At 40.7% G+C, this 20,724-nt stretch overlaps 2 protein-coding genes across 2 annotated transcripts in view; one reads left to right on the top strand and one right to left on the bottom strand.

The window, feature by feature from the left end:
• LOC117138344 (exostosin-1) overlaps nucleotides 1-20,724 on the bottom strand; it is a 63,456-nt gene that overhangs the window by 40,706 nt on the left and 2,026 nt on the right. The gene's annotated exons all lie outside the window — the stretch shown is intronic.
• LOC117138346 lies at nucleotides 113-2,272 on the top strand. Its single transcript, XM_033300387.1, has 3 exons — nucleotides 113-180; nucleotides 289-362; nucleotides 655-2,272. The coding sequence occupies exons 1-3, from the start codon at nucleotides 166-168 to the stop codon at nucleotides 1,991-1,993; spliced, it is 1,428 nt and encodes a 475-aa protein (XP_033156278.1). The 5' UTR covers nucleotides 113-165; the 3' UTR covers nucleotides 1,994-2,272.

Below are 20,724 nucleotides of genomic sequence, written 5' to 3'. Positions count from 1 at the left end.
CAAGTGGCAACTACTATGTAGTATATAAAAGCAAGTGCTTTGCGCGCAGGCGCCGACAGTTGAAATTCGCCAGCAGCCGCGAAACAACGAGCACTTAACTCGAAAATCAACAATTGCTGGAATATTCAAATCGTGCGGTGGGAATATCGAAGTCTATTGGCCAACATGAGGAAGCATTGCGTAAGTAAGCCAGAAATGGATTTGCCGAGGAAGTGTAATACATCAGCTAATTGTCACTGTCACCCGTTGTGCATCCGGCTGGATTTTGGGTAACTTCAACTCTCGCAGATCAATTGGATTTGGATGTTTTTGCTGCTGGAGCTGATTTTGATCAGAGCCGAACAGCAGGCAGAGGATCACAGGTTGGTTTATTCCCTCAAAAGATTTCACAATAAAAAAAGAAAGCTAAATTCCTATCCCGTTGTTAATAATTGGCCAAATTCGATATTGAAACTTAAAAGTGATCGTTTCTTAAGCTATAATTTGAACATAACAAAATAATTGAAACTTTGAATCAGTGTTTTAGTGCCATATCCCAATTAAAAGTCTCTTAATTAAAAACTTATCCTTTCTCACACATAAAATGTCTGTCGTAAAATGCCAATAAATCGAATCGAATGATATTCGCCACTTTTGCTTTCGCTTTTCCCGCAGAATTCAGCGTCGTTTTATGTGGCAAGAGATGAATAACTCCGTAATGGGTGGCGTGTTGGGACGAATGTTCAATGGAGCCCGGGCGATGAAGTCGATGCTCACGGATCTCATGCCGAGCACGGCGGGTTATGGCCAAAAAATCAACATGGATTTACTGCCGACAGAGATGACTCGAGTGAAGTACATTATTCGCAATCCACAAACTAACAAACCGATGAAGATCATCAAGATGCGGCCGTCGCCAAAAAAGGTCATTAAACTGAGAAGACCCATACCCAAGCCCACTATCACCGAGTCCTCGGTGATGATCTCCCACGGAATCCACAAAGACCATCGAATGAGACAGTTGGAAAAGGAGCAAGAACTCATAGCTGAGGGCAAGGCTCCGATGACCAGCGATGAGGCAATAATGGAGAAATACTTTAAGAAGCGTCCACGAGGCGGTTCCTCCAACGAGGTCATCTCTGGCAAGATTATGGAGTACCAGAGTTGGAAGCCCGTCTACAAAGCAGGAGAAACGCCATCATCTTTCGTGACTCTAAGACCGCAACCCCTGACCCATTTGCATACGGATATATCCAGTGGAGATCATGAGATGTTGCCAAAGCCCGAGAAACTGGTGAGCTACGAGTATGAAAGGGATGAGGATGACGTGGCGGAGAACGAAGTGGCCAAGCAAACGGGTCACCGTTACGAGGTCACCGAGCATACGGGAGAAGCTAGTGGCGAGGTGGAAACGGTCGAGACAGTCGCCTCCATGGAGAGTGGTTTTGTGCCCAGTCAGGGAATGACATTCAGGTCTCCACCACCAGCACAGCATGCGCCGAGGCCCAGACATCGAACGCCGTCTAGTACCACAACTACCACCACAACCACAACAGAAGCACCCAACTATCCTCCCTCGTTCCTAAAGAAATACCGTGAACGAGAGGCCACCACCACGCGCAGACCGCGGAAACACCACAACAAGGAGCTCTATCTGATCCGCGAGGGCGATGATAGCTCGGAGGGGAGCACCACACCGCCAGCCTTCGCGATGAGCAGTTTGAGGGCTCGCCTCCAGGATCAGCAGCGCCATCAGAAACATCAGCACAAGCAGCAGCTGGAGGAGGAGGAGCTGGAGGCCGCCCTCGTGGATGCCATGCATGGCGAGAAGTGGCCAGCGGAGGTGGCCCACAGCAGTTTCCAGCTGGCCAGTCCCATTGGACCCAGTGCGGTGGCATTCGAGCAACCTCTGGCCAAGGCGCCAAGGGGCCAATACAAGCGTCAGACGCGCGACAATATCCGGCAACGTGGATCGATCAAGTTTGCCGACAAACCCAACTACGATGAAGCCTGAGGAAGCGGGCAAAGTCACCAGTTAGCAACCAAAGAGCCAAAGGCTACAGTTGAACTACATGAATTATAAATAAATTCAGTAGTTTTTTGTGCAACACACGGTGGCATGTGTACGAAACTTATCCCTCTACAATGAACGACCCTTTTGGCTTTAATTTAATTTATGTCGCAGCTAACATTTTATTTTATTTAGTACAAATATGTACAAGTCAAAATTGTAACAAGTTCTATTTAAAACACAATTTGTTACAAGCTTACAAAATAAACTAGGAAAACTTTATTTAAAATTAAACCTTGACTTTGGTATTTGAATATCTACAGAAGTTAGTGGTGAATCTAAAAAATATTTAAAAAATACATATTTAAAAAATATATACGGAAAAACGCACATGTTAAGATTGATTTCTTCTGTTTGGACTTATCTATTAACCACACTTGAACTTTGTTTAATTGGCTTATCTAAGATTTGAGTTTATAGCTATTCGCGAAGTAAAAGTAAGCTAAACTAACAATTTCCCAGTGGATTGCATTTCATTCGCGGTACGGAGTCAATGCACCCATGACACGCAATAATATGCAGCATGCCGCAACGGACATAAAACTCTGGAAATATTTTGACTTTTAATTAATGCCAGTTAGCGATTTTCCCTTGGATGTTTGTGTGCGTTTGTGTGTGTTATCGCATTCCGCTTAGCAGCTTGCATTTGACAACTAATTTAAAAAGTTTACATGGCCGACAGCCTTGGGCTCTGAAATCGAGAGCATTGCGGCGAAGTGGGTTAAACCTGCTATAAATTCCAGAACAAAAGCCATAAGACACACTGTGCGACAGAGGCGGGTATAGAGCAAAGGAAAGAGATAGCCGGATAGCCAGATGGTGGGGCGAACAAAGAAAAGCGCATTTCCACTTTGAGTGCGGTTTTTAATCAACTAAAGCAGCGCCAACAACAAACTGCAACTGAATTAAAAAACTCAGAATGCCCAGTAAAAACCAGAGGAAAGGGAAACGGGAATGGAGGGCAAAGGGAAAACGCGATAAACTTTAAATGAAACGACATGTCGGCTTAACTGGCGACTGGGGGGAAAACGCAGGGAAATGCCGGAAAACTGGGGAGCCTACAGATTGGAATTGCCGATAGCCAACTATGCAATGAAAATGAGATAAGGAAATTCTAGATTACAAACCCGGCCAGCGAAAAATGAACTTGTCGCAAAGTTAGTTAAGATAACGTTCTGAATTTTAAAGATCCAGATAATTTTTCCATTAGCTTTGCATGTTTAGATACAAATTATATTGTATGGACAAAACAAAGAACAAAAGATGAAAATTTAGCGTGCCAAAAAATAAATCTCTCAGAAGTCATTAAAATTATTTTCTTCAAAGAAAAGTTTTCATTTTTATTTAGCACTTTTTCTTTGCGAAAAACTTCCTAAAACTTTGGCTTATCAAGAAATTAGATGCTTTATGTGATTTCAATACTCGCAGAAGACTTTTTAACAAAATAAAAATGTGTCTCTTCCTTAAATATTATGACAAATTCATAAGAAACTTTAATTTCGAGTGAAAATCGAAATCAAGATGAACTCACCTGGAGCCCAGAAAAGCAGGTAAGCCACTAACAAAAGAAAATTGTTAGTTTGTTGTGAGCCACGCCCCCCCAGCAAAGTCTCACCTACGCCCACGTAAAAAGCAAACGAAAGTTTGCGAGTTGAATTTGCCTTTTTTCAAGGACATTATTGGGGACATGGCTGGACTGACTTCCTTTTGTGCATATTTGGAAGGGCGGGCGCTTTAAGTCAGGGTCCCCATGTCGACCTATACACCTGTCCGCTGGCAGGAAACGTGTCCTTTGCCACGCCCTCTAATCCCGCCATGAAGGCTGTCCCACTGTAGAAGTGCACCAAATACAAATTAGAATTTAAATGAACAATGCAACTGGAGCGGAAGTTTCTGCGAGTCAAAGTGGATTTCTATCTAACTGTGTGAACATTCGAGGATATAAAACTATAAGCTATAAAAACAATATATTTATATATAGGTTTATATTTAGACTTGGTTAGCTAATGAGTCTCCATCAGTCGTTAAACGTCTTGTTGCAATTATATAAAATATAACAATTAATAAAAAGTATTAACCATTTCTTTGGTATTTGATTTCAAACATCAATATTAGGAGCAGAATTTTTTAAATATTTTAGGATATATTAGGCCATAATGACATACAGTTTGGCTCGTAATTTCTTCCATCTTTTCCCCTCTTTGTATCCCCACCTTTGCTCTTTTTCCCACCCCATTTTGCAACGTAGTCCTGTATATTTCGTTAAAACTGAAAATCGAAGGAAGAAAAAGAGATTTTCGCACTGAAGGCGATGTCAAACTGGGTCGCTTCAACTCATCGGCGAAATGTCAAACGGATTAATGGAATTTCTCAACGAAAAGCGCAGACAATGGTAAAATGCAAGAACGGAAATTGAAAATGATCATTAACTTAAAAAACACTTATACGCGATGGAAGATGTCAAAGGGATTAATGGAATTTCACCTGGAAGTTTTATAGGAAAAAGCTAAGATAAGAGTGAATTGAATATGAAATATTTCGATTCTTGTTGCATTACTTCTTTGATGTAAAATACTTGTTTCTTTACTTTTACTTTACTTTTTTCTTACTTTTTGATGTTATTGTTAAGTGCCCTAAAGTTAATAAGACACTCAGACTTTTAAGTTGGCTAGAGAATATAAAATGCAAAGATGCGTTAAAATTATGGCATTGGAATATGCATGATTACTTTTTCTTGTTATAAATTAAATTAAATAAAATATTATAAATACCCGCAAACGATTTCGAAACCTAACGCTGCACAACATGCCCATTGTTACCTATTTGAAACTGATGCGATGGCAAATAAAAAGCGAATCGATTACGCAAGGCGACTACGAAGTGTGAGTCCTTTTGGCCATTACTTGCAAAATGGAATTGTGCGTGGATTCTTTTACAGCGCAGCCAACCAAGTCAATTAAATATTGAAAGAACGTTTAAATTGTTGCCCGGTTAACCGGCGAAACGGTTAAACACGAGCTGGCTGCATTCGCAACCCATTCATTAATTTGCCTGGCACCTTTTGGCGACCTACTGCTGTCAAAGTTGAATTTATTAAAGCGAAATTCTTTTAATTAAAATCGTGACAGGTGAAAAATGGGCGGTTTGGTGTGGGCGCTTGCTGGCCGAGTGCGGCTCACATCAAACTGAATCGTGTCGAAATTATATCAATTATGAATTTGGACAATTCGACAGAAGCCAATTTGATAGTGTCCTCGATGCGAGCATTGAACTCGCAATCAACGAAGCCAACCATTCGCATATAGCACAAGCTGATTCATTTGCCGTTGAAAACATTGCTGTTTGCTTTCCCCGGAATGGTCCCGCATACACAGCCAGAAATAAGGGGGCTGGTTTGCTGGGTGGCAAATGAATGCAAAAGCTGACGGCTAACAACGATAGCTCTCTGGCAGCGTTTAGCGTCAGGTTCCGAAGTGCGAAATGTTCCCAGCTCGCTAAAAAATTAAATATTCAAATATAGCTGTTGCCACAGCGCTCACAGGAAGAACCTTAAACTGGCGGCAAAGCAAAATGGAGGGGGGAAAGGGGGTGTTCTGCAAAGGATTCGCGGGATGTAAGAGGACCCGTTTAGCTTGGAAACCAGAGCTCTCGAACTAAAGAGGGACACGAGCACTTGCACACATCCATATGCATATGGTGGAGGCGACAAAAGTGTTTCAGCTGATGGGGATTGACAACTCGGGATGAGATACGAAAGATAGGAGGCCTGACTTAATATAGTCCTAAATCACAAATAAAATTCATCTATTATATTATTCATAATCAAAATATCTCAAAAATGTTCGTTTGTGTTTTGAGTGAACTTAAGTTAAGTAAGCTTACATATGTCTTCATGAAAGAACTCTCATTTTCGTTTCGCGTTAATGAGTTCGTGTTCATTAAAGTAAAACGTTAAAGACAACTTTGTCGGCTGGCAATCATGTGGAACTACAGCTTCTGTTCCAGGCTGGGCTTCCAGCTGCAGTTCAGTGCAGCAGTTGCTCGAGTCCTGGAGCTCGAGTTTATGGCTGAAACTAGCGCAGTTAAAAGCCCAGCGGGCGAGTGCCACCAGAATGAAGATGTGTGGGTGTTGCCAAGTTTATGCGGGGTGGTGTGTATGTACGTGTGAGTGTGTGTGTTGGCCGTTGAAGTGTAATCAACAGCACGGCGGCAATTACGGCAGACACTTGTGTGGGTGAGAGTAGTCCTGGCTGACAACCCCTAGCCACCCTTCGTTTCCTTCCCTTCCCTTCCCTTCCAAGTAGGCGCAAAAGTTGGCGGGTGGATAACGCGGCACAATTTGCCAAACTGCACTGAGCGGATTTAGCGCAAACTGCTAAAATGCCGAGAAGGAATATGCGGATGAAGCACTTACATCAGTGCATTCGCCGCTGCCTTCTGGGATTTTCAGAACCTGAGCACGTTGGAGCGCACATTATATATTTTAATGCATATTACATTTCACGTTACGAATTAAATACGTAGCACGAGGAAATATAACAGCCAGCAGCGCCAGTTTAGAACTCGCGGAAATGGATCCATCAGGTGGAAATATTGAGGGTGGAGTCTCCATGAACTAACGGCCAACTTTCAATATAGCTATTGGTCGGGGAGTTCGACGGGTAATTGGCGCATTTAAGCCACGATGGAGCTCAGCCATTAGCAAAACCAATACATACATGTTTCGTTGCGAACTTTTAGTGTCTTAAGTGTGCATTTGGGTTTTGAGTTGAGGCAAGAAACAATTATATGGTAGCATCTAAGCTGAATAAGCAGAGCACAGCTCTATTCAGAATATATATCCTTTACAACTTAATCATATGAGATACTCCACATTCTAATCAATGCGATGAAGCTTCTTTTTGTTTTCGGCCTAAAAGATTCTTTTTTCATAATTCCGAAATATTTCCTACTTAAAGCGCACGAACAATTTATCAAATCTTTTAAATTTTCCTCCGAATTTAGCCATTGCATAGTCGATTCACCTTTTCCGCTCATTCCCCTGCATTGATTTTAATAGCCTGCAAGTGCGGAAAAAGGAGTGAGTCCTGCCATACCTATTGGCTGGCTGCTCATATCGATAACCAAACACAAACAGAAAGTTTTCTCTACGATGCAGGGAGAGCCATTCAATTTTTATTAAATAACTTCATGCATGGCAAGTGCTCGGCTGCGAACGGATTCGGTCCTCTAGTCGCTGCGAGGATGAGGATGTGGATAGGAGCTGGGATGTGGGATGTGGGGGTACTCCTGTCGCTGCTCGATGGCTCTGTCAATAGCACAGTCGAAGCATCTGGACGGCTGAAGTGGTTCTGGGGGGCGTGTGGCAGGGGGATTTTTATTGATACGCCCCGATGTCCAGGCTCCAAATCGCATATTATCGCGTCCTGTGTGTGCGAGAGTATGGGTTTTGGGCGTATCCTGCCATGTCCTGTGCCTGCACTGATCATTAATCTTTGCAAGCTGCCAACGTGTTCGCCTTTTTCGGACCTCAATTGCCCGGCGAGTGTGAGTGTGTGCATTAAATGGCGGATGAAGTCCATTAGAAAACTATTGAAGCACATTTTGTCGATTGCAGCCAGGAGCTAGCAGTCAAGCAGAGCCAAACTCCATATCCAGGCCATGTGGCAGGATGTGGCAGCTGCCGCAATTGAATGCTATCCTTGATTCTAAAACCCCCAACCCCCATTCAGCCCCTTGGAGATTTAAAGCGAAGGCAGCCAGAGTTCGACTTTCAATTAACCGACGAAAGAGCTGCAGTTTGTTGGTCTAATCGAAGCTTTTTTGTATCGTGAGAGAAAATATATCTATGTTCCAAAAAAGATGAATTTTCTCAAGAGTTTTGGAATAAATTCAAGTGTTCTAAGCTAACTTAGTTAGCTACAAAATCTCAATCTGAAAATCTAAAGGTAGCGCAACAAACAAAAAGGGCAAGTAAATAAATTCTAGAAGAACCCGATGCTCAACCGCAAATAAAGTTCTTTGAGTATAAAGAAAAAAATAAATAAAAAGCAATTTAATATGAAAGAAACAAAAAAAAAGAAGGGGAAAACGTACATAAACAATTTGCGCTTTGGCTCTTTTTTCCTGGCTTATTTTCCATTTTTGCCCTTTTATGGTATTTGCTGCCCGCTTTTTGTTGGTATTTTGCTTAATTATCCACATGAAAAGTCCTTCACAAATTCCATGGAGCCAGCACAAAAAGATGGAGCGCAGAAAAAGCGTGAAATGAAATTACATTAACAGTGGTGTATAGAAGTTGAAAATATGTTAGAAATGCGAGCGGACCAGAAAGTGAACGTCAAGTGCCAAAATGAAGCTAACTTTGATGAGATTTGGCCAAGAGCCTGATGGCTTTGGAGTTCTCCGTGGTCGAAAGGAAAATAGCGTGAATTTTAGGGGCTGACTTTGGAATTTGAAAGTCATTACAAAGTGGGGTATGTCAGCTAAATTACATTTCCGTCATATTAATATATTAGTTATTTTAGATACTCTTTTTGAAAGTTTAAATTATATACCAATTTTACTTCATATTTTGATATATTACAACCAGTGTTGAATACTGTTTTTTTGTTAATTAATTTTGGTCGTTAACAGCAGACGCCAAACGAATGAACTGATGATATGAATGTCTGGTTTTTCACTTCAAAGTTTAAATGCAAACGTTGGCCCAAAGATACGGAAAAAGGTTTAAATAACCCTAATAAGTTCTTTTCACTTATTTAGAAATACCTCTTCGGCTTTTCCCTTTTTTTTATTTCATTTACTTATTAAGGCATACGTGGAAGTCTTGGAGCCCCTTTGTGTCCTTCTTATCTATTAATTCAGCCCATTTGGGATCGCCGGCTAACTATAGTTAGCTTTTTCAAATTTACAGTAATTTTACTACAATTACATAACAATCACATATAACAAATAGGATTTAAGATAAGCGTCAGCTTCTGCTGACCCTTGTCAAAGGAGATCGGGTCATGAGATCCCTCGGTTGCCTTCTGTTGAGCCTCCTTGGTGGGCGAGATCTGTTTAGAGCGCTGGCCAGCCGATTTCTGTGGCGCTCCAGCCTGTCATGGTATCTGCTCGAGTGCTGGTTTATTTCGTCAAATACCGTTGCGAGTTTCAGGTCTCTGTGCAGGGTGGTGTTTCGAACAAACCACTCGCAGCCGGTGATGAGTCTTGCTACCTTATTTTGAATAGCCTGGATCCTTTTGATGTGGCTGTCGCATGCCAAGCCCCAGATTTGGCACCCACACTTCCAGTTTGGTGCTAAGATCTGTTTGTAAATTGTCAGCTTGTTGGATAGCTTCGCCACCTTGGCACACCTAGGCGTTTTCTGATGTCGGTCACATGCTTGGCAAATGTGAGTCTGCGATCCAGAAGCACTCCAAGGTACTTTGCTGCGTTCGGTTGTGGTACGGGGGCTTCCTCGATGTAGACGGGCGGTGGCGTTCTCCGCTTTAAAGTATAGCAGACGTTGTTGGATTTACTGCTATTGATGCCAATGTTCCAACGTCTTACCCATTCCGAGAACCGGTATGCAAAGTCCTGGATACCATCGGCTGCGTCGTGCTCGCATCGGGACCTGTAGGTGACGCACACGTCATCGGCAAATGTGGCCAACATTGACTTCCCGTAAAGGCTTACATCCGGCTGCGGCATGTCGTGGCTATACAGGCAACAACTTTGTCTTTAGCACAACTTAAAATAGTTCTTTAAATTATATCATATCAGCAATTTTGCAATGCATTCCATCGTCTGTGGCGTTCCTCGGACGCCCTCTTGCGGTATCGACTTTTTTGCGATTTTGATAGATCCTTCCACGCCACCGCTGCCTTTGAAATCCAATTCTTATCCAAGAGGTAGGCAACAAAGACCAGAAAAATACCTTTATCGGGAAATCCCTACATTATATATGTATGTGGCCAATTATCGTAAGAGAAATCGTGGCTTAAGGATTTAAGCTTTTCTTTCTTGAGATAATATGCCACAAATATAAAGTAGGGGTTCCCGATACAGGCATTTTGCCGTTCTTTGTTGCCTGTCTCTTGGATAAGAGTTATCATTTCCAAGGTAGCGGTGGCGTGGAAGGGTTTATCGAAATCGCAGAAAAGTCGATACCGCAAGAGGGCGAGCGAGGAACGCCACAGACGATGGAATGCATTGCAAAATTGCTGATATGATATGAATTAAGGAACTATTTTAAGTTGTACTAAAGACAGAGTAAGATAAGCCAACTGTGAATCAAATGTATATTCAGAATGTGCTAGGAAATTAATTTAAATTTTGTTTCAGTAAGACATCAAACTGACCTTGAAATTGTTCCTATGTTATATATTTATATATCTTAATGTTTTCTGAAGCTACTCATAATTTCTTGTTTTAAATAAATATTAATTTTAGAATATTTAGCGACTTGTACAAATATTTTATAGGGTTTCTTTTATTTAATGTTGAAAACAAACTTAAAATAATTTCTCTTCAATATTACTTTGGTATTATCTTTATCTTTGGCATTTTAAAGTTGCGCCATCCGATACTCTTACTTTTCTAGTTGTAGTGGTAAAACCCGCAGTGTCTCTGCCACACGCATACACTTGCAGTGTGGAAATAATATGTCATGTGTGCAGTTTGCAACCAACAACAATAACAAATACAAGAACACGCACAGCTCCTGTTGCAGTGCATTTATTTATGTTTATTTTCAACATTATTTCGCAGCACGCCAAAGTTACGGCTTGGAGTTTGGCTTTAAAGATTCTACCGGTTTTGCCTACTTTGGGGGATCTGTTTTAAATTTATGAGCGAGATATATAGCAGTGGTGTTAATGTAATTATGATAAAATGCGTCACCGCAACGAGTTGAATGGGCTTTTGCCACCCTAAGTTCCCTCACTTCGCGCCACGTTTGTTGAACAAATTTGTTGCCAAAAACACGCAGCAACACTTGAGTACATGCGTCGTGGCAAAAACAATAAATTTATAAACGTTCTCCGCCTGGTTTGCGGAGTTATGCCAACAATAATGGCACAAAACGTTCTCCGAAGTGGGCCAGAAAGTTTCTATGTATAAACCCTGGACGGGGTCCTGACAAATGGGTGCTTTTCAGGGCGCGGAGGTGGGTGGTGGCATCGAGGCTCTTTTGGTCTGCGTACGTGCCTTGGCGGAGGAGTAGGCAAAGGATTTTCCAAAGGACCACCTAAAATGGGGCGAGAGGTGTTGGCTTTTCCGTATGCCTCACCCTGAAAAGTGTACCATTTACCATTTGGCTATCCACAAAAAAAAAAAACGTTTAAAACAGCGATTGGTATTAGCCAAAAATAATTTATATTTTATCTGAATTTAGAATAATTTATAATAATAAGAAATAATAAATTCTCTTATTTTTTTTAAATGGCCTTGAACACATTTTTAATCAGGAATGTTCTTAAATTCCTTACTTCTCATATTATTTAACATAGTCTTGTACCCATTTTTAATTAAAAAGTTCTTAAATTCCTTACTATTCGATTTAAATAATTAAATGTATAGCTAATTTTCTCGTTTTTCTTAAAATTAACAGTGAGCCCTACATATGTGCGAAATTGTACAATGTTGTTGGCCGGGAAATCCGCGAAAAATCCAGCTTAGTAATATCCTTCCATGCAAGGAGAATTGAAGACTTTTACTTCCCTTTCATTTCACCCTTTACCCCACTTCAATGTTTTTGTTGGCCCCAAAAAGTGTATCCATGTGTGTGTGTGTGTTTGTGTGTGTGCTGGAAGCGTTTTGATGTATTCGTGAGTATCTGTGTGTGCCGTGCGGTTATTCCCGCTTGCTAAACAATGAAACTTTATTTGCGATATTACTCCGCACTGCCCTTCTGCCCCTCCGCCCTTCGCATTTCCTTTCATTTTGGGCCCTGTTGTTATTGCATTTTCATTGTTTGTTATTTACTTTGGCACTTTTGCTCTGTTACAATTTTTAGTTGAGCAACCGACAGACGACGCTGCTGTTATTTATTGCCCAACAACAATAAGAACATAGGGCACACACTCACACACACACACAGGCAGAGTGCCGTGGAATCCGCTCACATTTCAAATAAATTGATTAAATTTCATGACACTTCATCATGCCACAGCAGCCGCAGCCGGCAACAACAATCAAATTTCCACGCTTTTTGAGCGCTTTTTTGGAGCTTGAACATTTTCACATAAAGCCTTCTATTAAGGGTTGAATGGGGTCTTTGCACAGCGAAAAAAAAGTACACAAAAGCTTTATTATTTAAATAAAAAATAAAACTTTACTGATTTAGCATCATTTCAAGATGTAACTTGCAAGTTTATTTTTTTTTTGTATAATGTTATGTTATTAAGCGTTGAAACCATACATTCTAAAAAGCATCTTAACAACACCTATCAAAAACAAATCTTAAAGGATTACAAGCAAGTTTATTATGCAGTTGTATTTAACAATTTATTTAATATTTCTTTCACTTGAATTTGTAAATTTTAATATTTTAAAAAGCAATTCGCCTTGGAATTTTCCCCAGTGCCCAGTGGCGTGCATGTCCCGTTTTTGTGACTTGATTATTATTATTACATATGCAAGCAGGCGTACAAGCTGCCTTTTTCTCCTCAGAGATGTAAAATTGGAACAAAAAAACCGCAGCATACTTCCAGGCGCTAATTAACCAACCTCCCGCTGCTGCCGCCCACCACCCACCGCCCCCTGCCGTAATGAATATTTGAAAAGCGTTTTTTAATTGAATTTACACTCATGCCCCTGTATGTTTATATGCGCTACTCGTAAAGTATAATGATAAATGGGCATTTGGTATTCGTTGAAAGTTTTCAACTATATAGTAATAGTTCTTAATCAGGATTTTTTATTTTTTTTTATTAATTTTTCCGTAGTTCTTAACTTGTTTTCCGGGCATTAATTTCTCCATGTGTTAAAAATTATCTGAGCGTTTCACCTATTGGTTTTATTTATTTATCTCGTTTCATTTATCTGATTGCTAATATATCCGGCGACTGGTTTATCTGAAAGTTGCAACTGATATACATTATTACAGCAAGGGTATATTGTATCTATATCTCCCTTGCCGTAACACTAGTTAAGTGACGGGTATCTGATAGTCGTGGAACTCGCCTTTAGCTTGCACTCTTGCTTTATTTTTACTTATTCCCCTAACATTTGTCTTTTGGCTTCTGAAACAACAAACACCATCTGCCTAAAGCAAAATGTATAATCAAAAAAAATTCTGAAACGCAAACATATAATCAAATTAAAAAGCCAGCTACCCACACATACACGTTTATATGTGTGTGTGTGCATTTGATTTAATTAAATTTTTTCGTTCGTTCCCATTTATTTATTTAGCCACTCTTTGCTGGATGTTGGGCAAATGAACTGCATAAAAGAGAAAACCCAAAAAGAGCTGAACCAAAAATAAAAATAAATACTCTTGTCAATGTATCCAAAATTTACAAATAATAGGTAAAAATAGGTAAAACAATATACAACTTAAACAGACTACTAAAAAATTGCCAACAAAATAATTTTCTAAAATGTTTTTTTTTTATTTTCCTATATTGAAACGGTAAAGTTAAGTCCCAATATGAAAACTTTAAGATATATAAATATATAACAAAGGAACAATTTCAAGGTCACAGTTTGATGTCTTACTGAAACAAAATTTAAATTCATTTCCTAGCACATTCTGAATATACATTTGATTCACAGTTGGCTTATCTTACTCTGTCTTTAGCACAACTTAAAATCGTTCGTTAATTCATATCATATCAGAAATTTTTCAATGCAAGTAGACTCCTAAGGCGTTCCTCGCTAGCCCTCTTGCGGTATCGACTTTTTTGCGATTTTGATAAGGAATACCATGAATCCGCTGCCTTGGAAATGATAACTCTTATCCAAGAGACAGGCAACAAAGAACGGCAAAATGCCTGTATCGGGAACCCCTACTTTATATTTGTGGCATATTATCTCAAGAAAGAAAAGCTTAAATCCTTAAGCCACGATTTCTCTTACGATAATTGGCCACATACATATATAATGTAGGGATTTCCCGATAAAGGTATTTTTCTGGTCTTTGTTGCCTGTCTCTTGGATAAGAGTTATCATTTCCAAGGCAGCGGATGCTTGGAATTCCTTATCAAAATCGCAAAAAAGTCGATACCGCAAGAGGGCGTCCGAGGAACGCTACAGGCGTCGGAATGCATTGCAAAATTTCTGATGATATAATTTAAAGAACTATTTTAAGTTGTGCTAAAGACAAAGTTGTTGCCTGTATAGCCACGACATGCCGCAGCCGGATGTAAGCCTTTACGGGAAGTCAATGTTGGCCACATTTGCCGATGACGTGTGCGTCACCTACAGGTCCCGATGCGAGCACGACGCAGCCGATGGTATCCAGGACTTTGCATACCGGTTCTCGGAATGGGTAAGACGTTGGAACATTGGCATCAATAGCAGTAAATCCAACAACGTCTGCTAAACTTTAAAGCGGAGAACGCCACCGCCCGTCTACATCGAGGAAGCCCCCGTACCACAACCGAACGCAGCAAAGTACCTTGGAGTGCTTCTGGATCGCAGACTCACATTTGCCAAGCATGTGACCGACATCAGAAAACGTGCCAAGGTGGCGAAGCTATCCAACAAGCTGACAATTTAGAAACAGATCTTAGCACCAAACTGGAAGTGTGGGTGCCAAATCTGGGGCTTGGCATGCGACAGCCACATCAAAAGGATCCAGGCTATTCAAAATAAGGTAGCAAGACTCATCACCGGCTGCGAGTGGTTTGTTCGAAACACCACCCTGCACAGAGACCTGAAACTCGCAACGGTATTTGACGAAATAAACCAGCACTCGAGCAGATACCATGACAGGCTGGAGCGCCACAGAAATCGGCTGGCCAGCGCTCTAAACAGATCTCGCCCACCAAGGAGGCTCAACAGAAGGCAACCGAGGGATCTCATTACCCGATCTCCTTTGACGGGTCAGCAGAAGCTGAGAAAGCTAACTATAGTTAGCCGGCGCGCCCAAATGGGCAGAATTAAAAGAAAAGGACACAAAGGGGCTCCAAGACTTCGCCGTATGCCTTAATAAATAAATTAAATAAAAAAAACAAGAAATTATGAGTAGCTTCAGAAAATCTTAATGCTTTTATGATAGTTTTTTTTGCCATTTCAGGTAATGTTTCTGGCATTTTGGCTCACGAAATCCATTTCGCGCCATATGGGCTCGAGTCAATCCAAGTGAAAGGGCTAACACACACACACACATACTCACACACACAGAGAGTTTCGCACACATAGGCATAATTAAAAACATTTTTGCAGCCACCGAAGAGAAAACGAGGGAACGAGAAGAGATGACCAACCGTGGGGCCTTCGCATATTTAGGCCAAAGTTTCTGCAATCCTGGCCCAAAACACATGCCACATGCTCTCAACACACAACCACATTCCACTTCATTATGACTCATTGCGAAATGAGATTAAAATGAAATGTTTTTTACTTCTTTAATGCCGCGCCAACCGTACGTAGAATTATATTCTCAAAATGAAATGCCAAATATGTGGGAATGCAGCGGGGTTGAGTGGGGGGTGAATTGTTTGGTGGCTTCAGTGGTTTCCCGATCTCTGATGCACTGCATCCTCGTTTTGGGTGCCACTCAATTGGGTAAAATTGAATAATAATTTGAAACGAGTGCCCAGAATCTTACTCGCTTTTCCTTTTCATGCGGAATTCTTTTCGAATAAGCGCTTAAAGTTTGAAACCAAAAGATTTTTGTGTGAAAAAACTTTTGTGGTTTATATGTGTGGGTATGTTAATTGAGTTTAAGTTGGCACTCTTTTTATGGTAAGAAACATTTGACCACTTTCAAGTCTTGTCTTCTTCCTTGTTCATATTTCTTCAGCTACCACTAGCTGAGTGCAGGGTATCTGATAGTCGAGGATAGCTTATCTCTTGTTCTTTTTTAATATGATATTCCTCGCTATTTAATTTGACGCAGCCGAAAATATTGAGCATAAAACTTATTTATGGTCATCAAGTTGGCTTCACTGTTTTATTGGCATTTATTTGGCACACAAACACGCACTCTTCGCTGACCCTGAGTCCCGAGCACAAAGGAAATCTGCATAAGTCAGTGGAGAAAATTCCGTAATCGAAAAAATGAGGAAAATGAGAGGAAAAATGCCAACTAATGTCACTTAGTGGATGTCGGAGGGTGCCGCCGAAAGCTGAATTTCGAGACAATTTAGGAACTGCTTTTTAAAATGGCTCGCGGCTGTCGCAAATCCGAAATGAGATGCACGCGGAATTCCAGTGCGATAACCTCGACGAGCCGGGTTCATTGATAATGAGTTTCTCAAGGAAAAACGGCCATTGGGTTGCGTCGATCGGGTGGGTCAGACGAGATTGTGGCCCGGTGGTGGCGGGGCGGATAGTATTTCACACGTTCTGTGTTCTGGGTGGATACCATCAGTCTCTCCTTTGGCCGTTTCGGCACGTGCCGTCAATAAAGCTGAAAATCGCATAAACTGTTTGAGCCGCTTACACGTCATAAGTAGCGAGTACTTGGGCGAATTCTGGGCGCCTCTTCCATCTTCCGCCCGATAAAGTTGCCCGGTAACCCGAACCATCAACCACTCGTCTGGTTATTGGCATCTTTAGGGCCAGAGAACTGAAATTCCGGGCCATAATCAATTCAATTCGTCGGCATAGATTTAGAGCATGGGTCTCGAATAACTGGGCTGGGAATATGGAGGGCATATACCCAGGAATGTGCTTTATGACTGAACTTCTCTTGGCTATTAAACAAATATTTAATATCCTACTTAAACATAAATATTATTGGTTATGTTTAGTTAGATACCTTCGGTGGCAATAAAATGAAATTAATCATTGTCTCTGATTTGAATTATTTATTTAACACAATGAATAATTATGCTTAACATGCATATTAAAGAAATTTAAACCGAAAATTCTGCGCAATATAATTAATGGAGAAACATAATTGAATCATCCTGAGTGATGGAAATGAATTGATACATACGAAATTAAAATTTATCTTTTAAATGAGCAGATTGAATTATAGGAAAACCATAATTGGAATGCAACTGAATCGGAAACAATGGCAACGAACAGCAATTCCTGTTCGTTATTATTTCGAATTTCTTTCTTACAACATTCAGGTGCAAGTTTCTTGCAAGTTTCGTGATTTTGATTAGATTTTGCAGTAACCGGAAATTTCCCCAAGGCCACAGGCAATCGAAGAGCAGATCGAATTTGTGGAAAATTAATTAAGTTTAAAGCTCGCACCCAGTTGAAAGCTAATTTAAAGCCACAGCAAAGGCAGAGTAAATCGAATCGCAATGAAATAGAACCGAATACGAGCCACAACGAATTGATTTGAGCGATTTGCGGATTGGGTAGGGGGTGGTAGGGGGTTGCTCTGGGTTCGCTGGAAAAGTGGCAACAAAAAATGTTTGCCAGTAAAATGCAATTGCAATTTGGCATGACCAACTACGCATGCTGCGCAACAGCATCCAACAGCCAACCGACATCTAAATCCACATCCAGGGCCAAATCCCCAACCGAATGAAACTCAAAGCCAACTAAACCAGCAAAAACCAGAAGCCAACATCCCTTAGAGCAATAGATGGACATGTGCAGCGAATTCCAAATGTCAGAAGCCCTGGTTGTACTATATATAGTATCTGTATGTACATATATGACCAAAAAAGAAAACAAATCGCACAGATGTTAGCTTCGAGTCAATCGAAAAGGCTGCTTTTAAAATCAACAAAGTTCCGAAAAAGTAATAATAAATAATTGCCCAAATGCGAAGTGAGTTGGAAGCGCCCTCGTTTCTCCGCTAATTGGAGGGAAACCAAATTATGAGCACAACTTGCTGTGCTCCTCAAGGTGAATTGCTTGCCGGCAGGGTGAAGTTTTCCCTCTAATTGCGGAAAGTCACTCGTAAAAAGACCCATCAAGTTTCAGTTGAGCGGCAAGCAATTGTCACAAGAAGCCAGCCAAGTTATAGATAGCGAATGAGTATGTTACCCCCGCCAGGTAGTACGTATGTACATATATCTTACCATATATGCCGAGCATATGAAATTCGCACACCATCAACGGCGATATGAAAGGTTAATAAAACCAAGCTAAGAACGTGCAAAACGAAGGTGTTGGCACCTGGCAAAAGGTTTCACATGCCGATTTTTCTTGGGTTTGGGGAAAAACTTTGGTTTTTCTGGGGAAGCATGCAAGCTGATTTTGTTCTCTGGGGATTCCCCACAGTAACTGACGCCAAATTCCTATGTCAATATGGGGGTGCCATCGAAGTTGTGAGGCTCTGAGCTCATTAAACGTTAAGTAAGTCCAATGAATGTTGGCCACTTCTTGCTTTTCAAAGATAAGTAAACAGTGCAATATATTTACATTGGAACAAGCGTCGAGATTCCTCAAAAAAAAAACAAGAAAAGACTTCATTAGTTAATGGTACTCAAAATGAAAGTTATTTTATTTAGTGATGAATAAAGTTAAAAAGTAATATGTTATGATCTTCCCCAAAATTCCGGGATAACCAAACTTTGAAATTAGCTGTCAAGACCTTGGCAGACTTTTTCGATTAGTCAGCCTAATCATGGCCAATGATTGATAATGGTCGAGTTAGTTATCTTGCCTTATTGATGATCTCATTGGAACCAGTTTCAGCTGCGTTTATATTCCCGAATCCCAGACAATATCTCGCCGTTAAAAGCCAGAAACCGAAACCCCAAAGAAGAATGTCAAACGCAGACTCCCAACCGCAGATTAACTCTGACCCCAGATGGGGCACAGTTTCCCCCTTTCTGCCACACCCCACTTTGCTTATATTCCACGCCCCTTTCACTTATAATTTTTCCCCACTTTCCCCACAATTCACACACACACACGCACACGAAGTGCGAGCGTGAGCGTCCTGCAATTAAACGGGAAAAAGAAAACTTTTCCAACATTTTCCCAGGGAAGCGAAGCCGCAATAGGATGTCCAGGCAACTGGGTATGTAAATGTGGGCGATGGGTGGTGGAGGATGGGTGGGTAGGTGGTGGGAGTGGGAGTGGTTTTGTGGTGGTGGGTAGGCAGGCGGCCTTGGTATATGCGGCTAGTTTCGTATGGCTTCTTTCCGTCTGCTCAGCTCGACAATATTGATGTACAATGAACAAAGTATGTATAAAGTAGGTTATAATTAAATATGATTTATAAGTGAGTTATAAAGTTATATCCAACAATTAAATGTTAGTATATAATTTCCAAATATCTCAAGTATAAAATCATTTCTTTCAGTGCACTTGCTGGTGTTTGGACGCATAATTGTAAAGTGGCCTTGTACGTGTCGTCCCTTTTGCTTTTAATTGTATGTGTAAAGTGAAGTGGGGGTGGGAATGGGGGGTGTTTAACCCACCCACTTGCCCCTTTTCATCATTCCCATCCAAGGAGTGCGTAGTTGTGTATGTGTTGTTAACAACTTTAACATCACTTTGGCGTACCCTTCTCGAAAGTATTTATATGACTCTGTTTGCTGATTTCGCTGCTGCTGGTGTTCGCCTTCAAACTGATAAAGTTAACTCGGTACAAAAAACATGTATATAAATTATACATGCAAAAAATTCTTTATTATTCTGTATACGCTCATTTTCAATCACTTTTTGTGCCATTTATATCTTGTTTGCAAATTGTTTTATGACTTCTAACGCGGTTCTTGCATATCAAGCAATAAGAACTCTGAATCACCACTTCTTTTTGATTATTTTTAAGAAGATCGAAACTAAGTTTAAATTCAACATGGGCATATGTCCCCTAAACTGAAACTACGGTCATTCCCTAACATACTTGTACAACATTTATTGCCAGAGTGTTAATTGCTGTTGACCAGCACTTAACTTAATGAACAATTGTCCTAGAGGAATTTCCATAGATATATTTTGAAGTTGTTCTCCGCTATCGAAGCTATGTGAAGGCGAAAATCAATTTTAAATCAGGGCACAATGAGCTCATGTCGCCACGTGGATATCAGGTGATATAGAGGGGTCCCAGCCGTAAACAACCAGCCACCCACCGCCCACCTACACTCACCTCACGTATAGGACAAAGGTCAGGTGTACAGGGTCTTCCAACACTGAACAGAAAGAAATATTCCATTTACACTTTAATAAATAAGTATAATGATAAGAAATAGGTAAACTAAGTAAGCAAATGTTAATAATACTATTCATATTTTACTTATATTTAATTACACATTGTTTAATAGTTTATATGACATACACAGGTGTATTGTGTACCACTAGCCATGCAATATTCTCGGTAAAATTGATATTTTGCTCCTGTGTCCCAATGAATCGAGTTTCATGTCAAAGGAAGCGACATCCCAGTCCATGTTGTATCCTTTGCCGTTGTGGGCGGCCGAAGTGAGTAAACAAGAATAAAGCGGCGACAAACAAAAGACTGGCAAGGGCAGAAAAACAGAAAACAGGATCCAGGACACCAAGGGCCCACGAGGCCCAAAACGAGGAGCAACTAGCAACTTGGAATATGGAAGGACATGACGAATGACGCGTTGCTAGACAATTTTTCAATTTGAATG

This window comes from Drosophila mauritiana, chromosome 2R, assembly GCF_004382145.1.
Source record: "Drosophila mauritiana strain mau12 chromosome 2R, ASM438214v1, whole genome shotgun sequence".
Taxonomy (NCBI): domain Eukaryota; kingdom Metazoa; phylum Arthropoda; class Insecta; order Diptera; family Drosophilidae; genus Drosophila; species Drosophila mauritiana.
Note: the sequence above shows the minus strand (reverse complement) of the source record. Positions and strands in the feature narration are given on the sequence as shown.